The sequence below is a fragment of the Anabrus simplex genome, chromosome 7 (genome assembly GCF_040414725.1).
Source record: "Anabrus simplex isolate iqAnaSimp1 chromosome 7, ASM4041472v1, whole genome shotgun sequence".
In the NCBI taxonomy this organism is placed as follows: Eukaryota; Metazoa; Arthropoda; class Insecta; order Orthoptera; family Tettigoniidae; genus Anabrus; species Anabrus simplex.
The window spans coordinates 168923717-168943543 of NC_090271.1; the positions used below are offsets into that span (position 1 = coordinate 168923717).

The window sequence follows — 19827 nt, forward strand, 5'->3', positions numbered from 1 at the left end:
ATGACGATATATTGAAAGATTTGTATGTAATGTATTATAACTAGTATTTACTTCCAGCTGAAGTAACCTGAGATTTTTTTCAAGGGCTTCATGATGCCGAAAGACTGTAACATTATTGTGATTTATTGTATTTCATTTGGTAACGTACCGGTAGTATTGAATAAAGACGAAATATATAAAGACTTACTATATAAATAATGATGTAAACTTCCTCAAAAAGTTTCAGGGACAAATATATCGTGACAATGAAAGCTGACTGCGGAGCGGCCGGCAATAATGCCAGCGAAAGATGATAATATTATGTCACAGCGGTGAAAATGCGGATGGGGCCGGTAGCGAGCAAAACCCGTAGCACCTGCGAAATGTTCAGGCTCGCGATAGAGAAACTCCTAGAAGAAGCTGGACCAGGGGACCAGAATGATCTGTAGGTGGGAATTATTAGAATCTTCTAAGGGCCTTTGTAAAGAGCGCACCCCAGACAGTCTGGTATCAGTCTCGAGCGAGTGAAAGTAACCAGCATGAGTCGGTCGCGAGTCCGTGACAAGTCTTTCATTGGGAGTGAGTCCGTCGGACGGCTACGTGAAGTTCAACAAGGCTTTCTATTGTGAACTGTTCTGAAATGACATTGCGTTGTGAGAAGTCGTGTACCGGGCGAGTTGGCCATGCGCGTAGAGGCGCGCGGCTGTAAGCTTACATCCGGGAGATAGTAGGTTCGAATCCCATTATCGGCAGCCCTGAAGATGGTTTTCCGTGGTTTACCATTTTCACACCAGGCAAATGCTGGGGCTGTACCTTAATTAAGGCCACAGCCGCTTCCTTCCAACTCCTAGGCCTTTCCTATCCCATAGTCGCCATAAGACCTATCTGTGTCGGTGCGACGTAAAGCCCCTAGCAAAAAAAAGAGAAGTCGTGTTGGGGTCCAGGAGTTCGACGCGCCGGTGGGCAATTGGATCGCCCGAGAGTGTGTGTGTTACGATCGTGATCGAAACAGACTTTCATTTCAATATTCATTTACGATCGTGAGTAAAATCGCAAGTTAACCTGTAGTTAACTATAAATAATAGTTCAATAAGTGTAGTCAATTGTTAAACATAAGTTACTAACTCTATGTGTAGTTGTTTTAGTTTTAAGGACCTCGATAATCGACCGCAGTATTTTAGCATTACGGTAAAATATGTACCGTATTTAATATGTTGCTAGTTACTTTACGTCGCACCGACTCAGATAAGTCTTATGGCGACGATGGTATAGGAAAGGTCTAGGAGTGGGAAGGAAGCGGCCGTGGCCTTAATTAAGGTACATTTGCCAGGTGTGAAAATGGGAAACCACGAAAAACCATTTTCAGGGCTGCCGACAGTGGGGTTCGAACCCACTATCTCCCGGATGCAAGCACACAGCTGCGCGCCCGTAACCGCACGGCCAACTCGCCCGGTATTTAATATGTTAGTTTTTCTTCATATTGTTTTTCATGTTATGCCCATCTCTAATGAGTGAAACCATATCCGATTCGCTAATTAGTGACTAAAGTGTTCATTAGATGTGGATATATATAGAACCATATTTTCAAGAACTGCTTGAAGCATTTAGTAATAACTTTATGTCTACAGCTTCACAGAACGGAGCAATAGAGGGCAATTGGTAGAGAGATAGGATTACATAACGACCTTTTGTTAAATAATGAGACGAGGGAGTGAGATAGGGCGTAGTGCTCCCCGCGGCACTGCACTGTACTGGCTCCGCTCTTATCAGCACCAGATTATAATACTACATAAATTCACTTAAAACTTTGCCAGAGAAAGTGGGTGGTCGCAGCTGCTCCATAGTCCTCTCAATGACATAGCATTTTTAGTAGAAGGGCGTATCAAAATTTACAATTGTTATCCTGCGATGAAATCTGACTCACCGGAATTCAGATTCACTTCCTGGTTATGGAGACGTTTGTTTATCAATGTTCTAAATGTCTTTCGTCACAAAATACATCTGATGACTCAAGTGATGTTGTGATTCTTAGCCATTTTCTATACCTTGCTTTCACATGTGTGTGCAAAAGGAAAAATGAAGACTTTTCACGATGATTTAAATTACATTGAGTGGTGGACGGAGGGGGGTAGGGGCGGGCGGCTTGGTTACCTCAGTGGCTTAGCTGCTGATTTCCCACCCGCCAGGCTGAGGCTCAAATCCCGGTCGATCCTGGGTTCAGATTTTCCCCTAAAATATCATGTGGTGTTAGGAAGGGTATCTGGCCGTAAACCTCGTCCAAAAACAAACTGAGTCTGGGTGGCTCCGGTGACCCCAGAAATAACTGGGATAAGCTGAATAAAGTTTCGTCCGGCATCTTGGTTGAATGGTCAACGTAGTGGCCTTCAGTTCAGAGGGCTCCGTGTTTGATTCCTGGCTAGGCCGGGGATTGCCTGGTTGGTTCGTCTAGCTTAATATATATTTTCGTAAAACATATACCACTACAAACCACTTGAGAAATACACAATAGTGAATACATCCCTCCACATAGGGTTGGCAGCATAAAGGTCATCCGGCTGTAAAACTAGGGTAAATCTATATCGATGGCTTGCTTTAAAACCTGCTGTGTCCCAGTGCTCATTCTACATATTATATTCCTTAAGACTGGCCACGCCTCTTACCACATATTTACTGTATATTCAGTTCATGAGAATTACTTTCGTTGTGTTCATTTTCCTATGTAAGGTGTAAAGGAAAATTGATCTTACCATACCGTATTGTAAGGATGATGTTTGGTGGCGAATTTACGCACTTCTACAGTATAATGCATTTAAGGTTCGTTTTCCTTTACACATTAGCACAGGAAAATGAATCCAACGAAAATTGTTCTGATGGGATGCGCATCTCTATGTGGCTGGGAGGCGTTGACCAGTCTTAAGGGAAATAATGGATAGGAAGAACAATGGGGGATACGAGGTTTTAGAAGTAAGCCATCGATGTCCTGTGCTGGCAAAGTAACTGGGGAAAGTCCAGGAAGAGGAATAAAATAAGAAGATATAAATTACTTATAATTTTCAGTGGGTTGGCAATGTAGCATTACACAGTTCTTATTTATGAAGGGAAATAAAGAGTAGCCTACTTAACCAGATGAAAACTATTTTCCACCAGAGCGACAGCGAGGGCTGGCAACAGAGTTCGAGGCTGGTCTGTTCTCCTTAGGATGCGAACTGCATATAATATTTTTTCCACTTTCAACATAAGAAACATTAGATTAAGAATTACCTTGAATTTACATAAGTTAAGATCAGTGAGTGCGTCGAGTTTCAGTATAATTTTGTTTATTTGTATAAAACCAATCTTTCTTACTTTTCTATGGATGTAAGATAACTTACCTCAACTTACCTTCCGCCGTCAGTATCAACCTAAAATATGGTGGTAAAACATACTTACTTCCCAAAAAACAATGCCATAAAATATACTTACTAGTAATTAAAGTGACACCGGTATGTTTTGAACGTGAACTGTTGGAAGGGGCATGAGGAGTAACGGTAACAATGGTAAAATGTACATTTTTATGGATAGAAATTTCCTCCAGTAAAATTATCTTGTATCAAATACATGTAAATATAAATCTTCCCCACTGCGGCAAACTAGCGAAAGTCACAAACTAGGGAATCTGTAGTTGTGAAGTTTTGGTGTAAATTTTATTAGTTATATAATGTCTACCCTCTAACAAAGTCTCACATCTGCAGCTTGTTCTGTATGGCTAACATATAAAACCAACCATTAAATATATAAATTGATTTGACATGAGTAATCCTTTCAACTCTCCTAATTTGTTTGTCAATTTGCAGATTCGTTAGTTTGCCAGACGATATTATCGTCCCGTATGAAACACTATCATTAAAATAACAAAATAATAACTCTGAAGAAGAGACAAAATTATGACTAGGATATTTACAATGCAACACAGATCCAAATTATATTTCAGCGTTATATGAATGCCTTCGATGTATTTGTGTATCAAGATAAGAACGCATATCTTAGTTGTATTATTTTTGTTCCGAATTAAGCAGCAAAATAACATTTGTGTTAGTGAAGTGGTTTTCAATGTACATTTTTTCTTGTGAACGTCATAACATTGCTGGATATACTTCTAAATATAATAAGATAATATAGAGAGTAAAATAAAGTACTTTTATTTAGAAATAACAACTATTAGTATGAATGCTTATTTTGAAACACATAATGATTGTGATAAATGTTCAGATACGGTTTATATTTTTCCGCATAGGAGTGTTATACTCATATCGTCGGTGAAGGAGCAATACCTCGTACGTCCCAATGCTCTTCCTATCCATCATTTTCTTTAAGATTGGTCACGCTTCCCAGTCACATATCGATATGCAGTCCATCATAACAATTTTCATTGCGTTAATTTTCCTATACGTAGGTGTTGAGGAAAATGAACCTTAAATATAGTAAGTTATACTGTAGGTGTGCACAAATACGTCTTACTGTACGGTACGATAAGGTTCATTTTCCTTTACGCGCGTTCATGGGAAAATGAACACAACGAAAATTTGTTTGGATGGACTGCTTACCCATGTATGGCTGGGAGGTGTGACCAGTCTTAAGGAAAATAGTTGATAAGAAGTGCATGGTGGAATACGAGGTTTTATTTCTTCGACGACGATATGTAGGAAATATTTGCTAAATATATTTTCCGAGATCTCAGCTAAGCAAAATCACCTTTACCCGTGTTTTCCACATTGCAGGAGAGAAATTCGCAGGGTCCCACTCTTCTAGACGTTGCATAATAACCCAAGGTTACCAAAGGCCAATATTTCAAAAATATGATTTGCGCAGTATTGTTTCTGAAAGAAGGATAACCTCGTTGCGCCTGGAAAATCCCCTATGTGACAGTTTTATCAGTGAAATACTGGCCCGCAGCACATACAGTATTCAAGCCGAGAATCCTGAGGAATATTCATCCTGAAGTGACAGAGTTATTTTGATTAGAGTTGTAAACTGTAATATTTCACAAAGTGCTTTCTGCAAGTGTAACGGTGATGTGCTTTGTACGACCTAGTAGAAGCTAGCAGCATATTTGCGTTACTCGAGTAAGAGCAAGATAAATAGTGGCATGTACTGTATATGGTGTCAATATTTTGATCATTTTCAAACATATCGTTGGCTTTCTTTTAAAACCTCGTATGTCTCAATGCTCTTCCTACCCATTATATTCCCTAAGACTAGTCACGCCTCCCAGCCACATATTTATATACAGTCCATCAGAACAATTTTCGTTGAGTTCATTTTCCCATGCTGCTCTGTAAAGGAAAACGAACCTTAAATACATTATACTGCAGGAGTGGGTAAATTCGCCGTCCAAACAACATCTCTGTAATACGGTGTGGTAAGGTCCATTTTGCTTTACATATGCGCATAGGAAAATGGACACAACGGAAATTATACTGATGGACTGCATATAAATATGTGGCTGAGAGGCGTGACCAGTCTTAAAGAATATAATAGGTAGGAAGAGCATTGAGACATACGAGGTTTTAAAAGAAAGCCATCGATATACAGTTTCCAGAACCGTCTCATAAAACCGTAAAAGTAGTTACTGCGACGTAAAGCCAATAACATTAATATTACAATATAATGTTCTGTTATTTTACATCTTGTGCAAACCAGCTCAATAAGTTTTATATAATTCAACTTAAGTACTATTTTACAACTCAACTCGCATTTCTTTCTTAAAACTTACCGAACTCAGTGGTGCAGTCGGTTAGTAGTCTTTCTGATCACATGCGGCGACATTTGGAAGTGGCTATATGCGACAAATCCAGGTAATTAGCTTTTGTTACGCTAAAGAACTGTCGCAGGATGATATTCCAACGCGCTGCGTCTCGTAAAGTCTAAGGCTATTGAAGAACATTTAACAAATGACATTATTATTATTTTTATTTTTATTATTATTATTATTATTATTATTATTATTATTATTATTATTATTATTATTATTATTATTATTATTATTATTATTATTGATTTGAAGATTACTTAGAAAATGAGCACACTGTATACTGCCAAAACCACATATTTCAGAAAGACGAGCCTGGTGATAGCCAGCCATTTATTCTCATAGTTATAGTTCCGTACTATGCAGTCTAAATGAATGCACCAGTCCCAAAGCTTGGTATATCTGATGTGAAGAATTGTAAACAACACTTTCTGAGGTCTCTAATCACTACAGACAAAGTAAAGATTCAAAATCGATATGCATAATTATGCACTGTGGGTCTGAAGGTGCCAAGAAAAGAAACACTACTGTCATATCGTCGTTGCCGGGACAACACCTCCTATGTGAAAATATCTTTGGAGATATACTGACCCGCAGCACATACAATATGAAGAGCGAGAATGCCTTGACGATATTCACACAATATTGCACCTAAGATGACAGAACCTTACCGGCCAGAGATCTAAGCAAAAATATTTCACATAGGAGGTTTTGTCCCGGCAGCGACGATATATTTTGTTAGCTGTAGATGCTTTACATAATGGAAGTTGACACAAGTGATTAAAACTCATCTTTCGACAATATGTGATTGGTAGTATGGATAATAATCGACTGGGTTTGTATCGAGAATTAATTATAAATTGAGAGTTTGTAGAGGGAGGTTAAGAAAGTTGTTTCTTTTACACACTTGAGCTCATTCATCGCAGTCCTGTGGATAATATGTTATAATGTCACCTTTATTTCAGCGTTCCTTTCCTCCTTATTCTCCTGATTTGTCATTGTGCCATTTCTTCCTGTTCCCTTGACTGAGTTGGTATCCTGAGTATTTTATTTCGAGGAATTGTGAGAATCGTACGACCAAACACTCCGAGTTTATTTAAAAGAAATTATCTGAAGTGATGGGCATGTATAGTCTATAGCACAAAACGGAAAGTAGATTTTACAAACATGGATCACTATAGAAAAATGAATACTACTCTAAATTAAATTGTACTGTACAGTATAATGTAACACTGTAATATACCTGATATAGTTATATACAGTGATTATTTGTATAATATTTTAAAACGGTATAACTGTTTGGTACAATATGGTTGGACATAATAGCAGGCTTCATAGACTGAACTCCGCCATGTACGAAATTCAATAAATGATGTTAATAAAAGGTTGTAAGGGCCGATGACCTTCGATGTTAGGCCCCTTAAAACAACAAGCATCATCATCAAGCAAAAGGTTGTAATGGAACATCTCGACAAAAAATAAATAATATGGAGAACCTAAGAATATCACAACTGTCCTGAATGAAAGCAAGTCAAATCCATATACAATGGAGTAAGTGTTAAAATGTAAGAGTTAGTTTTCCTCGTCTCAGTTGCTAAGGCACGTGCCTGCAGTGTCACAATGTCGGGAACTCGTGGTCGATAGCAGATCGCACATTGTCGTGACTTCCTGTGGGGAAGAAGATGGGGAACAAGAGGAGAAGAAGGAGATGATATTAAAAAAGAAGAAAAGAGAGGCCGGAAGTTGGCTTCATCATTCTTCTGGTTAATGGTTTGTAAACGACGCTAGACGACGCAAGACGCCCGTCCATCCTTCTTTCTGCTGCAGCATTCCATTATATTCAAACTACACTTCAAATAAACCTTGGTTTTTATTATTTTATATCCGCTATTGGCGAGGAAATGGCTCTGTGAATGGAGAACGGAGGCTGCCTGTCTTTTGTTTTCTGCTTTGTGTTGTGAATATTCTCATCCATTCTTTTATAAAACTGTACTGAAGGCATAAATGGAGTAATGCAGCAACTTAACATCGAATAAAATGCTCTAATATCAAAGATAGCTCCAACTACGTTTTGATGTGTGATCTTCTTATGTTATATGGAGTTGCATGAGATGGAGAAGAGAATTAGCTGAATAATGAGCCTTTACTAACGTTTCTAAGGACCACCTATATTCTCAGAATGAGGACAGTCACATATTGATGCCTAAGCCTTTTCACTAGTCCACAAATACACTCAGGTTCATAAAAAAAACGAAACACCTTGAAAGACAGGACATGTTCATTAGCATGTTCTGCAGAAACGATTAGCATTTCAGTCACCTAGGTTCAGCATGTGTCCTGCTGCCTAGTAGGCACTGGGTCCTCCATGGGCACTGATAACGTGTTCCATGCGTGATGGCATGGACGCGTATAGGGCCCGAATGGCGCCCTGGAGTATAGCCACCCATGATGCATTCACCTGGTTCGACAGTTCATCTTCGGTGGTTGGCAACGGATCACAGCGCCGCAGCCGTCGTTTCACCATATCCCACACATTTTCGATTGGCGACAAGTCCGGTGATCGGGCGGCCCAGGGCAACAATCTGACATCCTGCGACAACAAGAAGGCACGTGTTCGTGCAGCAACATGTGGTCGTGCTTTGTCCTGCTGAAGTATGGTGTCTGGGGTGTCGTGCAGAAAGGGTACGGCTACGGGTCGCAGAATATCATTCGTGTAGGTCAAACTGGTCACAGTGCCCTGGACACGCACCAGCTGTGATTTGTGGTTGCACCAAATAGCACCCCACACGATAAGGCCTTGAGTTGGCGCTGTATGTCTTGTGCGAATGCGGTCGATGTGATGCCTCTTCCCCTGTCTGCGGCGAACCAAAATGCGGCCATCATTTTCAAACAATGAGAGCCTGGATTCGTCCGAAAACACTATCTGCTGCCATTCCTGTCCCCACTGAAATCATTCCATACACCATTGCAGTCTAGCGTGTTTATGCACATTAGGCAACGGTAGGTGGAGAAGTGGACGGTGCACGGTAACCCAGACCGTTATAAACTGCGACGGACTGTCACTCCTGATGGTGTAAGATGTGTTACACTGTTCCATGTTGCGCCAAAGCTGAGGAGGACGCAGATCTGCCCTGCAATGCCATTTGGTTGAGATGTTGATGTTCTCTGGGGTGGTCTGGGTGGTGCGACTAGACCCATCTCATCGTGTTCTACGGCCTTCTGTGAACCATTCGCTATACACCCTTTGCACTGCCGACACACTTCGTCCCACACGACCAGCAATTTCCCGGATGGATGCATCATTATCTCTCATGCCAATAATGCGCCTTCTTTCAAACACACTCATTTGACGGTACGGTTCTCGCATACGCCTGCGAGGCATCCTGCACGTCTGCTGAAGTCACACTGACCCATTACCTTCGGTTTATAACGACAACGAGAGTCGCAGTCACATTTTACCAGTCGGTGGCAGTGCGCCGGGCTATCGATGTGGACCTTGAACCTGAGGGCCGACATGGTTCAAATGCTACTCATTTCTTCAGAACATACTACAGCTCATGTCTTATGTATACGAACTTCCTATCTCCAGTCTTTTAAGGTGTTCTGGTTTTTATGAACAGAGTGTATATTTAGCACCGCTAATTATCACATTGGTCATCTTCGTTAATATAGGAATAGTTATTATTAGTAGTGATGAGAATATTTGATATCAAAATGTCAAAGAATTCAACCTAATGTTCTGGTTGCATCTCGAACCTTGAAAAAGCTTTCGAATACTGTCGTTAGAATTATTCACTATTCGCTTCTCAGGCACTGTCTTTGAAAAGTTCGGGAGATTGTAGGAAACATTTTGTGCTACTCTGAGATTTTGAGAGTGTGTATGATGGGTTATGAACCTTCAATCTATCACATGTTCTTTAGTCAAATATGAAGTGCTTTTATATAGATAAATCCGAGAGAAATACACTGAACACAACGCGAAATCTCTTCGAATGTTTATTTTCTCTTGTTATTTAGTTATCGTTGGCTTTCTTTTAAAAGCTCGTATGTCCCAATGCTCTTCCTACCCATTATATTCCTTAAGACTGGCCACGCCTTCCGGCCACATATTTGGAACAATTTTCGTTGAGTTCATTTTCCTATGCTGCTCCGTAAAGGAAAATGAACCTTAAATACATTATACTGTAGGAGTGGGTAAATTCGCCATGCAAACAACATCTCTACAATAGGGTGCGGTAAGATCCATTTTTCTTTACACGTTCGTATAGGAAAATGAACACAACGGAAATTATTCTGATGGACTGCATATAAATATGTGACTGAGAGGCGTAACCAGCCGTAAGGAATATGATAGCTAGGAAGAGCATTGAGACGTATGAGGTTTTAAAAGAAACCCATCGTTATATATTCAGTCAAATTATTGGGTCTTGTCCCGAATACATTATTATACTAGAAACACACATCTATTTATTTAAAAAGTTTACTAAAACAGCTTTGTCCAGTCCATACCGCCGTTCACCTGGACCGATTTGCTTCATACTAGTTTTTTATTCTCTCTGGAATTACCTACCGGTGAATCATCAGGCATTGATATGTCTCTCATAAGTTCAGTCAATTTTGAGTAATCCTAAAATCAAATTACTAAATAGCCACTCCAGCATTTACAGGCGAAGGCTTGCCCTCGCCTGCGATATATTTTGTACTTGCGGGTTGCACACAGTTAAGGAGCAATATCTTTACGTAAAGATATCGGCGAAGCTAAATGATAGGCAAACTTGCAATTTAAAAAAAAAGCTATTTATTCTGGGCGTTGACCCATGTGGATCTTTTGCCCCTACTGGCAGCATATTGTATGAACTTGCGTGTAATGGCGGTAGTGTGGAATGTTGTGTGTGAGGAAAGGAAGGTTAAGAACGTCACAAACACCCAGTCCCCAGGCCAGGGATATTGAAAATGAAAATGAAAACCTACAACCTGTTTTCCAGTCAATGACCGGGTCAGGGATGGGATGAATGAAGCCCCCAACTTGCGGCGAGGATAGGAATTATGCCGGCTTCCGAGGCCTGTCGCACTCCTCTGGGGCAATGATTAATGACTAAAAAATGGCGTATGGCTTTTAGTGCCGGGATATCCCAGGACGGGTTCGGCTCGCCAGGTGCAGGTCTTTCTATTTGACTCTCGTAGGCGACCTGCGCGTCGTGAAGAGGATGAAATGATGAAGACAACACATACACCCTGCCCCCGTGCCATTGGAATTAACCAATTAAGGTTAAAATTCCCGACCCGGCCGGGAATCGAACCCGGGACCCTCTGAACGGAAGGCCAGGACGCAAACCGTTCAGCCAACGAGTCGGACGATTAATGACTGACAGATGAAATGAAATGATAGTGGAGAGTGTTGCTGGAATGAAAGATGACAGGGAAAACCGGAGTAGGGACCAGGAGAAAACCTGTCCCTCCTCCGCTTTGTCCAGCACAAATCTCACATGGAGTGACCGGGATTTGAACCACGGTATCCAGCAGTGAGAGGCCGGCGCGCTGCCGCCTGAGTCACGGAGGCTTCACCAGGGATATTAATCATTACAATTTAAAACCCATGACCCGGCCGGGAATCGAACCCGGGGCCGCCGGGTGACAGGCGGACGCGTTGCCCCTACAGCGTGGGGCCAGACAAATACCATACATCCAAGTGGAAGTAAAGCCCTTGAACCTACCACGAACTTAACGTTTCTCTGAGTGAAGCTTTCGAGAATTATTTAAATGCGACTAAATCATTATCGGAGTTATAAAGATCGTATTTTAGTATTAGAAAACATGGTTTCCAAAACAAGTTTCTATTCTTAAAAGTTGTTGAATACATTGTATTTGATTCTAATACGCATTCGATTTTGTCTACCCCTATTTGTGAGAAAAGAAGATAAAACCTATATTTAAGCATTTATACATCTGGAAAAGGAATGCAATATTTTTGACTCAACCAAGTTTTTGGGGCCTGACGATGGCTATATTCAAGTGCAAAAGAAGGAACATAATATACCATTTGTATAAAAACAAACTATTCTCTCAAATCACGTGAGAAATAGACGTGTTAGGTAGAAGAAGAAAGAGACAAGATGGTAGTTTTATTCTCTTCGGTCTCTAGTAGATAAGAAAACATTTGGTTGTGAATACGTGAAAATGTTGAGGATATGAAATGTTGAAAATAGACTACATTAAAACCATGGCACTTAATACCACCACCATTTTCTCTAAAATGGCACATGATACAGAGGAATTTATGAATGCATTTTGCTACATCGGTTGGAATAATAATAATAATAATAATAATAATAATAATAAACTAATATCCTGCGCTACATGGAGAAGCATTGATATGTTTTTTGTTGTCATAGTATACATAGATGACGTACATTGCTTGCCATGGTTACTGTGATGTCGGAAAATTGTCGATGGAAAACTGTCCACGCTAATTCTAAATAAACCCTCTGCCCAAAAACTTATCCATGTTAATAATACTGGATTTACGCCTCACGAACTTAGGTTTATGGTTTTCGGAGACCTCGAGATACCACAATTTCAAAAGTCTCTCATGCATGGGTCGGGCTTTGAACAATAGTCGCCTTGGTCAGAAGCCAGTAACGATACTCTTCGGCTATTACGTCCTCAGAGGTAAACTTAGATCAGTCGAGAAGCGTCAGTAGAGTGTTTTTGTTTCCGAGTTTTACGTCATATTTATTGAAGTCTCACCTAGGACAGGGTGGGTTACAGAATAGTTGCGAGCCATTTCAATATGAATAGGCACAGTGAACTCTCAACGGACCCGTGCCTAATAAGTTATATTTAAAATGAAATATTAAAAGCGGATATGGATAACGGCGATCATTTTGCTCTCTTATAGGTTGAAGTGTATAGAGTGATTGAATACTACACATCTGGCTATCCACCCCAGCAGTGAAAATTAAATAGACATCACCCCACTTAACACCCCGCACCCCACGTCATACGATAGGAAAATAAGCGGAGAGTGGCTAACAAAATTAAGTGTGAAGGGAAAGAGGCTTAGGGAACCAGATGATACAGATTTTATGGAGGATCACTAGACAAAAGGTATTGAATCTTCATTAATGCAGAATATTTCATTCAGCCTAGCTTGATACATCTTTGACATCTCTGTGGGGAAGCATAATCATCTTTAAAGTATCCTTTCGCTTCTATGACATTCATTCCAGTCTATTAACTACTGTCGGAGTAGGGAACAACTATCCCCACGTAATTTCTATCCAAACAGCTAATGCTCACGTTCAATATTAAAATGTTCATAATTTCTGCAGAGTTTTCATTTAACAATCAGGCGTAGTCTATTCAAAAACGTAGTTACTGAGTACCGGAAGTTCTCATACCTCTTAGAAAATATTGGTACGCTCCGGTACTCATGGATATTCCTTTAGCTTTTCCTCATTTATTGGTTCAGGTTTTATCTCTACTGTTTCGGACACGCGACACCCTTGACTTGTGATTACCACTTAATTAGTAACAGACAGACTTGCATTTCTCAGTACAGACTAAACAAGCTGCATCATAGGTCACGTCATGCGTATTTCATCAAACCTCACTTAGACATTAATGACTGAAAGTTCTGCAGAAGTCTGGTAGTCAGTTTAGAAGCGAGACTGCAGACAACACAGTCATCTCAAAGAGGACTGAATTCTGACCATTTAGAGAAAGATATCCATGATAACTTTCTAATCACTTATATGCTCTATCTATCTGAATGCGAGAAGTCGTAGATGCGTTATATGGAGAGGAGTTGTAGCATATTATTATATGGAGTTGTGGTCAATTTAACGTTGAAGATGCACGTAAAATAATTAGACCGAAGTAGTTTTCGGTGCGGTTTGGGTTACGAAGCTGTGAACTTGCACTCGGGAGATGGCAGGTCCAAACTCCGCTGTCAGCAATCCTGAAGATGGTCATAATTTTTTCTATGGTTTTATAGAGTTACTGGTTCGATATCAACTGGAAAGTACGTTCGTTATTTTGCAAGATTTTTGGAAAAGGTCTGAGTCTGTCATCTTTGTCAGTGTTCCGCTCCATAAAGTTACTCCATTCTGACCACTGTACATTGATGTTTTAATATGAGTTGAATGGAGATGGACTTGGACTTTTTTAGGTGTCATGGCATAGTCTGAAGGCCATCTCCATCCTTCTCACCCTCTCTTTTAATACCTACTTTTCATTTTCATTGGGAGAATTTATCCCAGGTATTTAAATTTATTAACGCGATGGATGTCCCCAAATTGAGTTACAATTTTCCTTATTATTATTGTCTTCCCTTGTCCACACATTTCTTCATACTTACGCTGTGGTTTTTCTTTTCTCTCTGATCGAAGTTATTTCGGTCATTTTCTTCGGTTTGCCCTCTTGGTCATCTTGCCGTCTATCTAGAGATTTCCCAGTTTTGGATGTCTTCTTGTGTAATTCCTGCCAATATAAAGTTGTTTTTGATTTCGTCGTTCCATTTCGTAGTGTGTTATTGTTTTACCCCTTTCTTTCATAAAGTTCAACTATTTATTTCCTCAGTCTGTCAGGGTTCATTCTTTTGACGTTTGGACGTTTTTCAGTGTCACAGTGGATATTATTATTACCGGTATTATTATTATTATTATTATTATTATTATTATTTGAGTATTATAATTTATATTTGAATCTCTGTAAAGTTTCAAATACATATCAAAAGAATTCTACATTAACGTGAACGCTGTGGGAAGTTCCTTCCCACCTTGTTAGGGCATACATTCTTCTCATTTGTCCATCAGACGTACAATTGAAGTGCGCTAATTTGAGCTCTGTTTGTATTGCAGGTGAAGGTGTGGTTCCAGAACCGGCGTACCAAACACAAGCGCATGCAGCAGGAGGAGGAAGCTAAAGCTCAGCAACAAGCCGCTGCTAGTAACAAGAACTCGCATCATGTGACCAAGTGGAAACAAGAGACGCAACCCCCTCCGCAGGCCGCGCAACAGGGTGAGAACTACCACCACGCCGAGATGCGGGACCCGGGAGATAGCTGCAGCTCGGGCTCCGAGACCTAGACTTTGACAGTACAAGACAGTATTAGTACCTGGAACACCAGGATACCAAAGTGTCACAGACAATGTACATTGTGAAGTTTTTCTTCTTGCCAATCAATCATACATACGTAACGAACAAAGTGCATTCAGTGTTGAGATCCACCGTACCTCGAGTTTGTGCCATAAACTTTAGCGACTCTGTCTTCTTCCCATCGTCCTTGTATATTCACACCTGGAGTGAGAAGTTTGTCGGTTGAAATCAAGCGTGTCTGCTTCACAAGGACTCGCGAAATGCGAACATTTTCGAACAGACACAAGGACGCTGATTGTATGTACTTAACAATTGTTTGTTAAGATAAATGTTGTTCACATGTGTGAATCAATAATTATAAATCATGGAAGAGTTATAATAATTCCTTCAAGTTGCGATTTGAACAAATTCATGAACGTGAACTATCACTAGTACATATCTTTTTAAATATATGTGCCAGACGAAATTGATTCTGTTGCTTCCAAGGGAACTGTTTGAGTTGATAAGGATAGTTTTCAATGAAACTTTGGTGAATGATCAATTAACATATCCTAAATTTCATGGTAATAACCATTTCCCCGTAAAATCAATGGCAGTGTTATAATTGATGAAAAATAGCTGGGCGGGTCGGAGCAGTTAGCTGACGGTGAAGTAGAATGACTCGTATTTGGTCGTATTCAGTACGTAGAGTACATACCGAAGAGATATTAAGTATATACACTAACAAAAATGGTTAACAGGACATCAGTCGGATGCGAACCCACAACCTTCCGATTTCGTATCGGACGCTTTTAAGAATGATGGCGGCCTAGGTCGTATTTGTTCTGTTGGAAATGATGTTAAGTGGGTTCGGGTCTAACTAGTGTTCAGTTGGCAATTTTTGTTCTATACTTAACATCTCTTCGATACGTTCTATATGTACTGAGCACGACCTAATTTGTTCATTTCGAGTACAAAACGCACAGCGTACAAATTAAATATTCACGGAAGTAGAATGACATTGCGTTTGAACTGTAAAAATATACAAATAGTTCCATTTTTAAGTGACATAAAATACGTTATACTGAAAATGAGATTTTGACAATGTGTACACAATTTCACAGCCTACAAACTTATTTTACTAATACATTTCACTGCAATAAAAATATCCTGTTTTAATCCTTCTGTATCGTTTATAATGAAAGCTAAAATATTATGTATTTTGAAATCTTGGTCGTCTGTATATAAACGAGCATGATATACATATTTGTTACAAAAAGATTGTGAAAAGTGCCGGACTCCTGTACATAAACACTTATTTTGTCATGCCGTGGACAGTGTATGCAATAACGGCAGACATGCAGCGATATTCTGATGTCTTAATTGATCATCCTACCAAGTTTCATTGTATTCAATGTTTCAGTACGCTACGTTCCATTTAGAACTGCAACAGCAAACAACTGTTTTTTTACAGAAGATTTTCCATTAAGTTTATGATATTAATTGGTCATCGCACCTAGTTCCATTGGAATATATCTTGTCCAACCCAAACAGTTACCTACCTTGTTAGTGCTGAAGGGCCATACATAGCGTAAATGTGGTAGAAATTTCCTGCGCAATACTCAGGCCTTCATTTCTAGCAAACAAATGTCTTGTGTTATTTGTGAAGTTTATTACATTTGTATTTTACAAGAATTTTGTTCATTTGGAAGTCATACTTTTCAGTGTCAACTTAGTTAATATAACGTGTAAGTTTTTTCAAGCTGTTGAACACAAGGCGCAACATTGTTAAAAAAGAATATATTAATAATGAAGTGATATGTTTCATTCTATAAGAACATCCTTAGATTCTTGTTGTATGCGTTTATACGTAGACTGTTTTCGTTGTGTAGACTTGTCACTGATTATGAATGTACGATATTATAATTTCATAGAATAACAAGTCATAGAATTCATATAATTAGAGTGAAGAATGTCATTCTATCATTAATGATCTACTTTTAGGTATGTACTAGTGTTTTATAAATTTATATCTTGTGTTTGACAGATTGTCAGACTTAAAAGTTATCTTAAGAGAAATGTATTTATCTATGTTAAATGAGCTCAAATTTTGTTATACTTCCTGTCTATTTATTTCCCCTATTTGAAGATGGCATCAAATTTAAGAAATAGGTAACCTGTAAATACATTCAATCGAAAATAATTTGTGTACATGTGCTGTAGAATCGAATTATATAAAGAGTATATTAGAATACTTCTAATGATTTTGAAGTAAAATACGTTCGTTTGTCAAAGTTTAATAAAATCTAACATACTTTTTGTTGTTTCTGACGTACCATCCCAACCGAACATTACGGTTATGGGACATTACGCGTTTTTCTGAAATATGAGGTCTGACTTCAGAGGAGACTGTTTCAAACTAGAAGTGGATTCATATTATAAACGAAATAACTCATTAAATGTTTATTATATTAAAAAACAACAAAATATGGATCTGCTAACTACAGGGATAAGTGGCTATTCCGATCATTTCTGTAATATCGAGGTCCGACGAACCAACAAAGAATTCACAATTTAATTATCTCTGAGCACCATCTGAAGCCATTCTGAAATCATTATTTTTCTTTACACGGGCTGTATTATTCAGTAAGGAATATTAAAATAAAAAATAAAACAAAAGATTTCTCGATTTAGTGCGCTCCATTTCAAGTGAACCACAGGCTACAATTAAAACACTATTTAAGGGCGGTAAAGCACGAGTAAGTATATTTCGGTTATTGTATAAATCAAAATATTCTTCTTTCGCGTTCCCCTCACCCTGGGTCGCGGGTGCGAGTTGTGTGGCGAAAATGGACAGCTTTACGGCCAGATACCCTTCCTCTCACCAGTCTCAACCTCATTATTGCGAGTATCTGTGGCGGTCGACAGAGTAGAGTGTGAATGAAGCGATCTGTATTAAGACAAACACAAGAACCCAGTCCCTGAGCCAAAGGAGCTGACCAGACCCGGATAAAATCGGCGGCTCGGCCAGAAGTTGAATTCAGGACCGTCTGAGCCAAAAATCACTTCGCTGCTCATTCAGCCAAGAAGCTGGATTACTGAATCTACTAAGATAACGTGGAGATCTTTTTTTGGGTCAACTCATTTTTTTCTAAATTTATATACATTTTTTTCCTTAAGTCTCTTCGTGCCATGAACATGAAACAAAAGTTAAGTCATTAGAAATTTTTACATTTTATAATAATGTGCCTTTGTTCATTAAAATTTGCTTTATAGGATAGGGATGGCATGTCTACACTGTGAGTCAGTAAGTTATATTGGCTTATCATCAGTTAGTCAATATCCTCATCATTGATGCAACTAACAATCAGAATAATTATTATCAGACATCCTTCTGTCCATTTACGTGCGTCATAACTGATTTTGTTCGTTTACATAACTTCGTGCGCTTCGTGTACAGTGTGAAATGGGTTTCACAAATATTTGAGTTAACATTTAAAAAATTGTATTCCATATACACACAGCCATTTGGCATTGAAACAAGACGACATTTCTAGTTCAAAGCAACACGTACAACATATTTTAATTCATAAAATTTGAAAAACATATATAATTCGTTCAAGGTATGAGTACATTTCTCTGTTGGATTTTTTAATTCTCCGGAACTCGCTGGCAAGTTGTGTTAAGCAATATTTTTCTTGTGTCCTTGTCTCATTTAAAACACCAGACTGTAATACAACACACAGAGCAGTAATATACATTTTCGCCATGTGCACTCATAAATTAAATGTGCGTATTACATCACATTTAATACGAAACTGTATATCATAATCCTTTTACATAACATTTTTACAGAACGATAAAGCCGTATTTTTGAACTATTAATTTACTTTTATCCTGCAGAAATATTTCCCAGTTCTTCCAAACTCGTCTGCCACGAACGAAGTTACTGCAGATAAGAACGCATTGTGCATCATTTGAAAAGATACATCGTTGTAAAAATAAGTAAAAAACGGAACAATTTATTGCTGCCCTATAGGCCCTTCCATGATTTAAAAAAATAGATTATTCACTAGAGCAGACACTCTTGATTTCAAATTCTCGAGTGGAATTTCACTATAAAGTGTAGTGGAATTTCGCCGCCGTATTGTCTCCTTGAGGTCTCGGTATCTTTGTCGGATTGTCAAGTAATATTGAAATGTTGTAATTAATTTATTGTACCTATGATAAAAGAAGATTTTTTGTCAACATATTTTGTATTTGTTTTCTTTCCCAGTTTAAGTTTTCCTGATAAAGACAACTTCCTGATCAAGACCATCTCTTGCATATGCACATGCACATGCACATGCAAGTTTATCCTAGATTTAGAAACTCGTAGCCAGGTTAGTTGTGTAACTGAGATAAATTACTTTGAATTTCACTATATTCGCCAATGGCTCGCTGAGCTGCTATAATGCATATACAACATTTTAGCTGTCTTTTAAAACCTCGTATGTCCCAATGCTCTTCCTACCCATTATATTCTTTAAGACTTGTTACGCCTCTCAGCCACATATTTATATGCAGTCCATCAGAACGATTTTTTGAGTTAATTTTCCTATGCGATTGTGTAAAGGAAAATGAACCTTAAATACATTATACTGTAGGAGTGGGTAAACTCGCCATGTAAACAACATCTCTACAATACGGTATGGTAAGGTCCATTTTTCTTTACACATTCGCATAGGAAAATGGACACAACGGAAATTATACTGAAGGACTGTATATAAATATCTGGCTGAGAGGCGTGACCAGTCTTAAGGAATATAATAGGTAGGAAGAGCATTGAGACATACGAGGTTTTAAAAGAAAGCCATCGATATTACAGAAACATTCATAGGCTGTAGCTGTACAGAAAATAATATTAGCTTACCGATTAAAAATATTGTCCTCTCAAAGGTAATCGCCATTATCAACACACCGCTGCAAGGAATTCTGGAGGA

General features: G+C 38.9%; 1 protein-coding gene across 1 annotated transcript in view; it reads left to right on the forward strand.

The window, feature by feature from the left end:
- LOC136877009 (homeobox protein EMX1) overlaps positions 1 to 19064 on the forward strand; it is a 186371-nt gene extending 167307 nt beyond the window's left edge. Inside the window, exon 3 of the mRNA XM_067150799.2 lies at positions 14629 to 19064. Within this exon, the coding sequence (XP_067006900.1) occupies positions 14629 to 14856 (228 nt within the window). The 3' untranslated portion in view covers positions 14857 to 19064. The remainder of the gene's footprint in view (positions 1 to 14628) is intronic.
- The last annotated feature ends 763 nt before the right edge of the window (positions 19065 to 19827 follow it).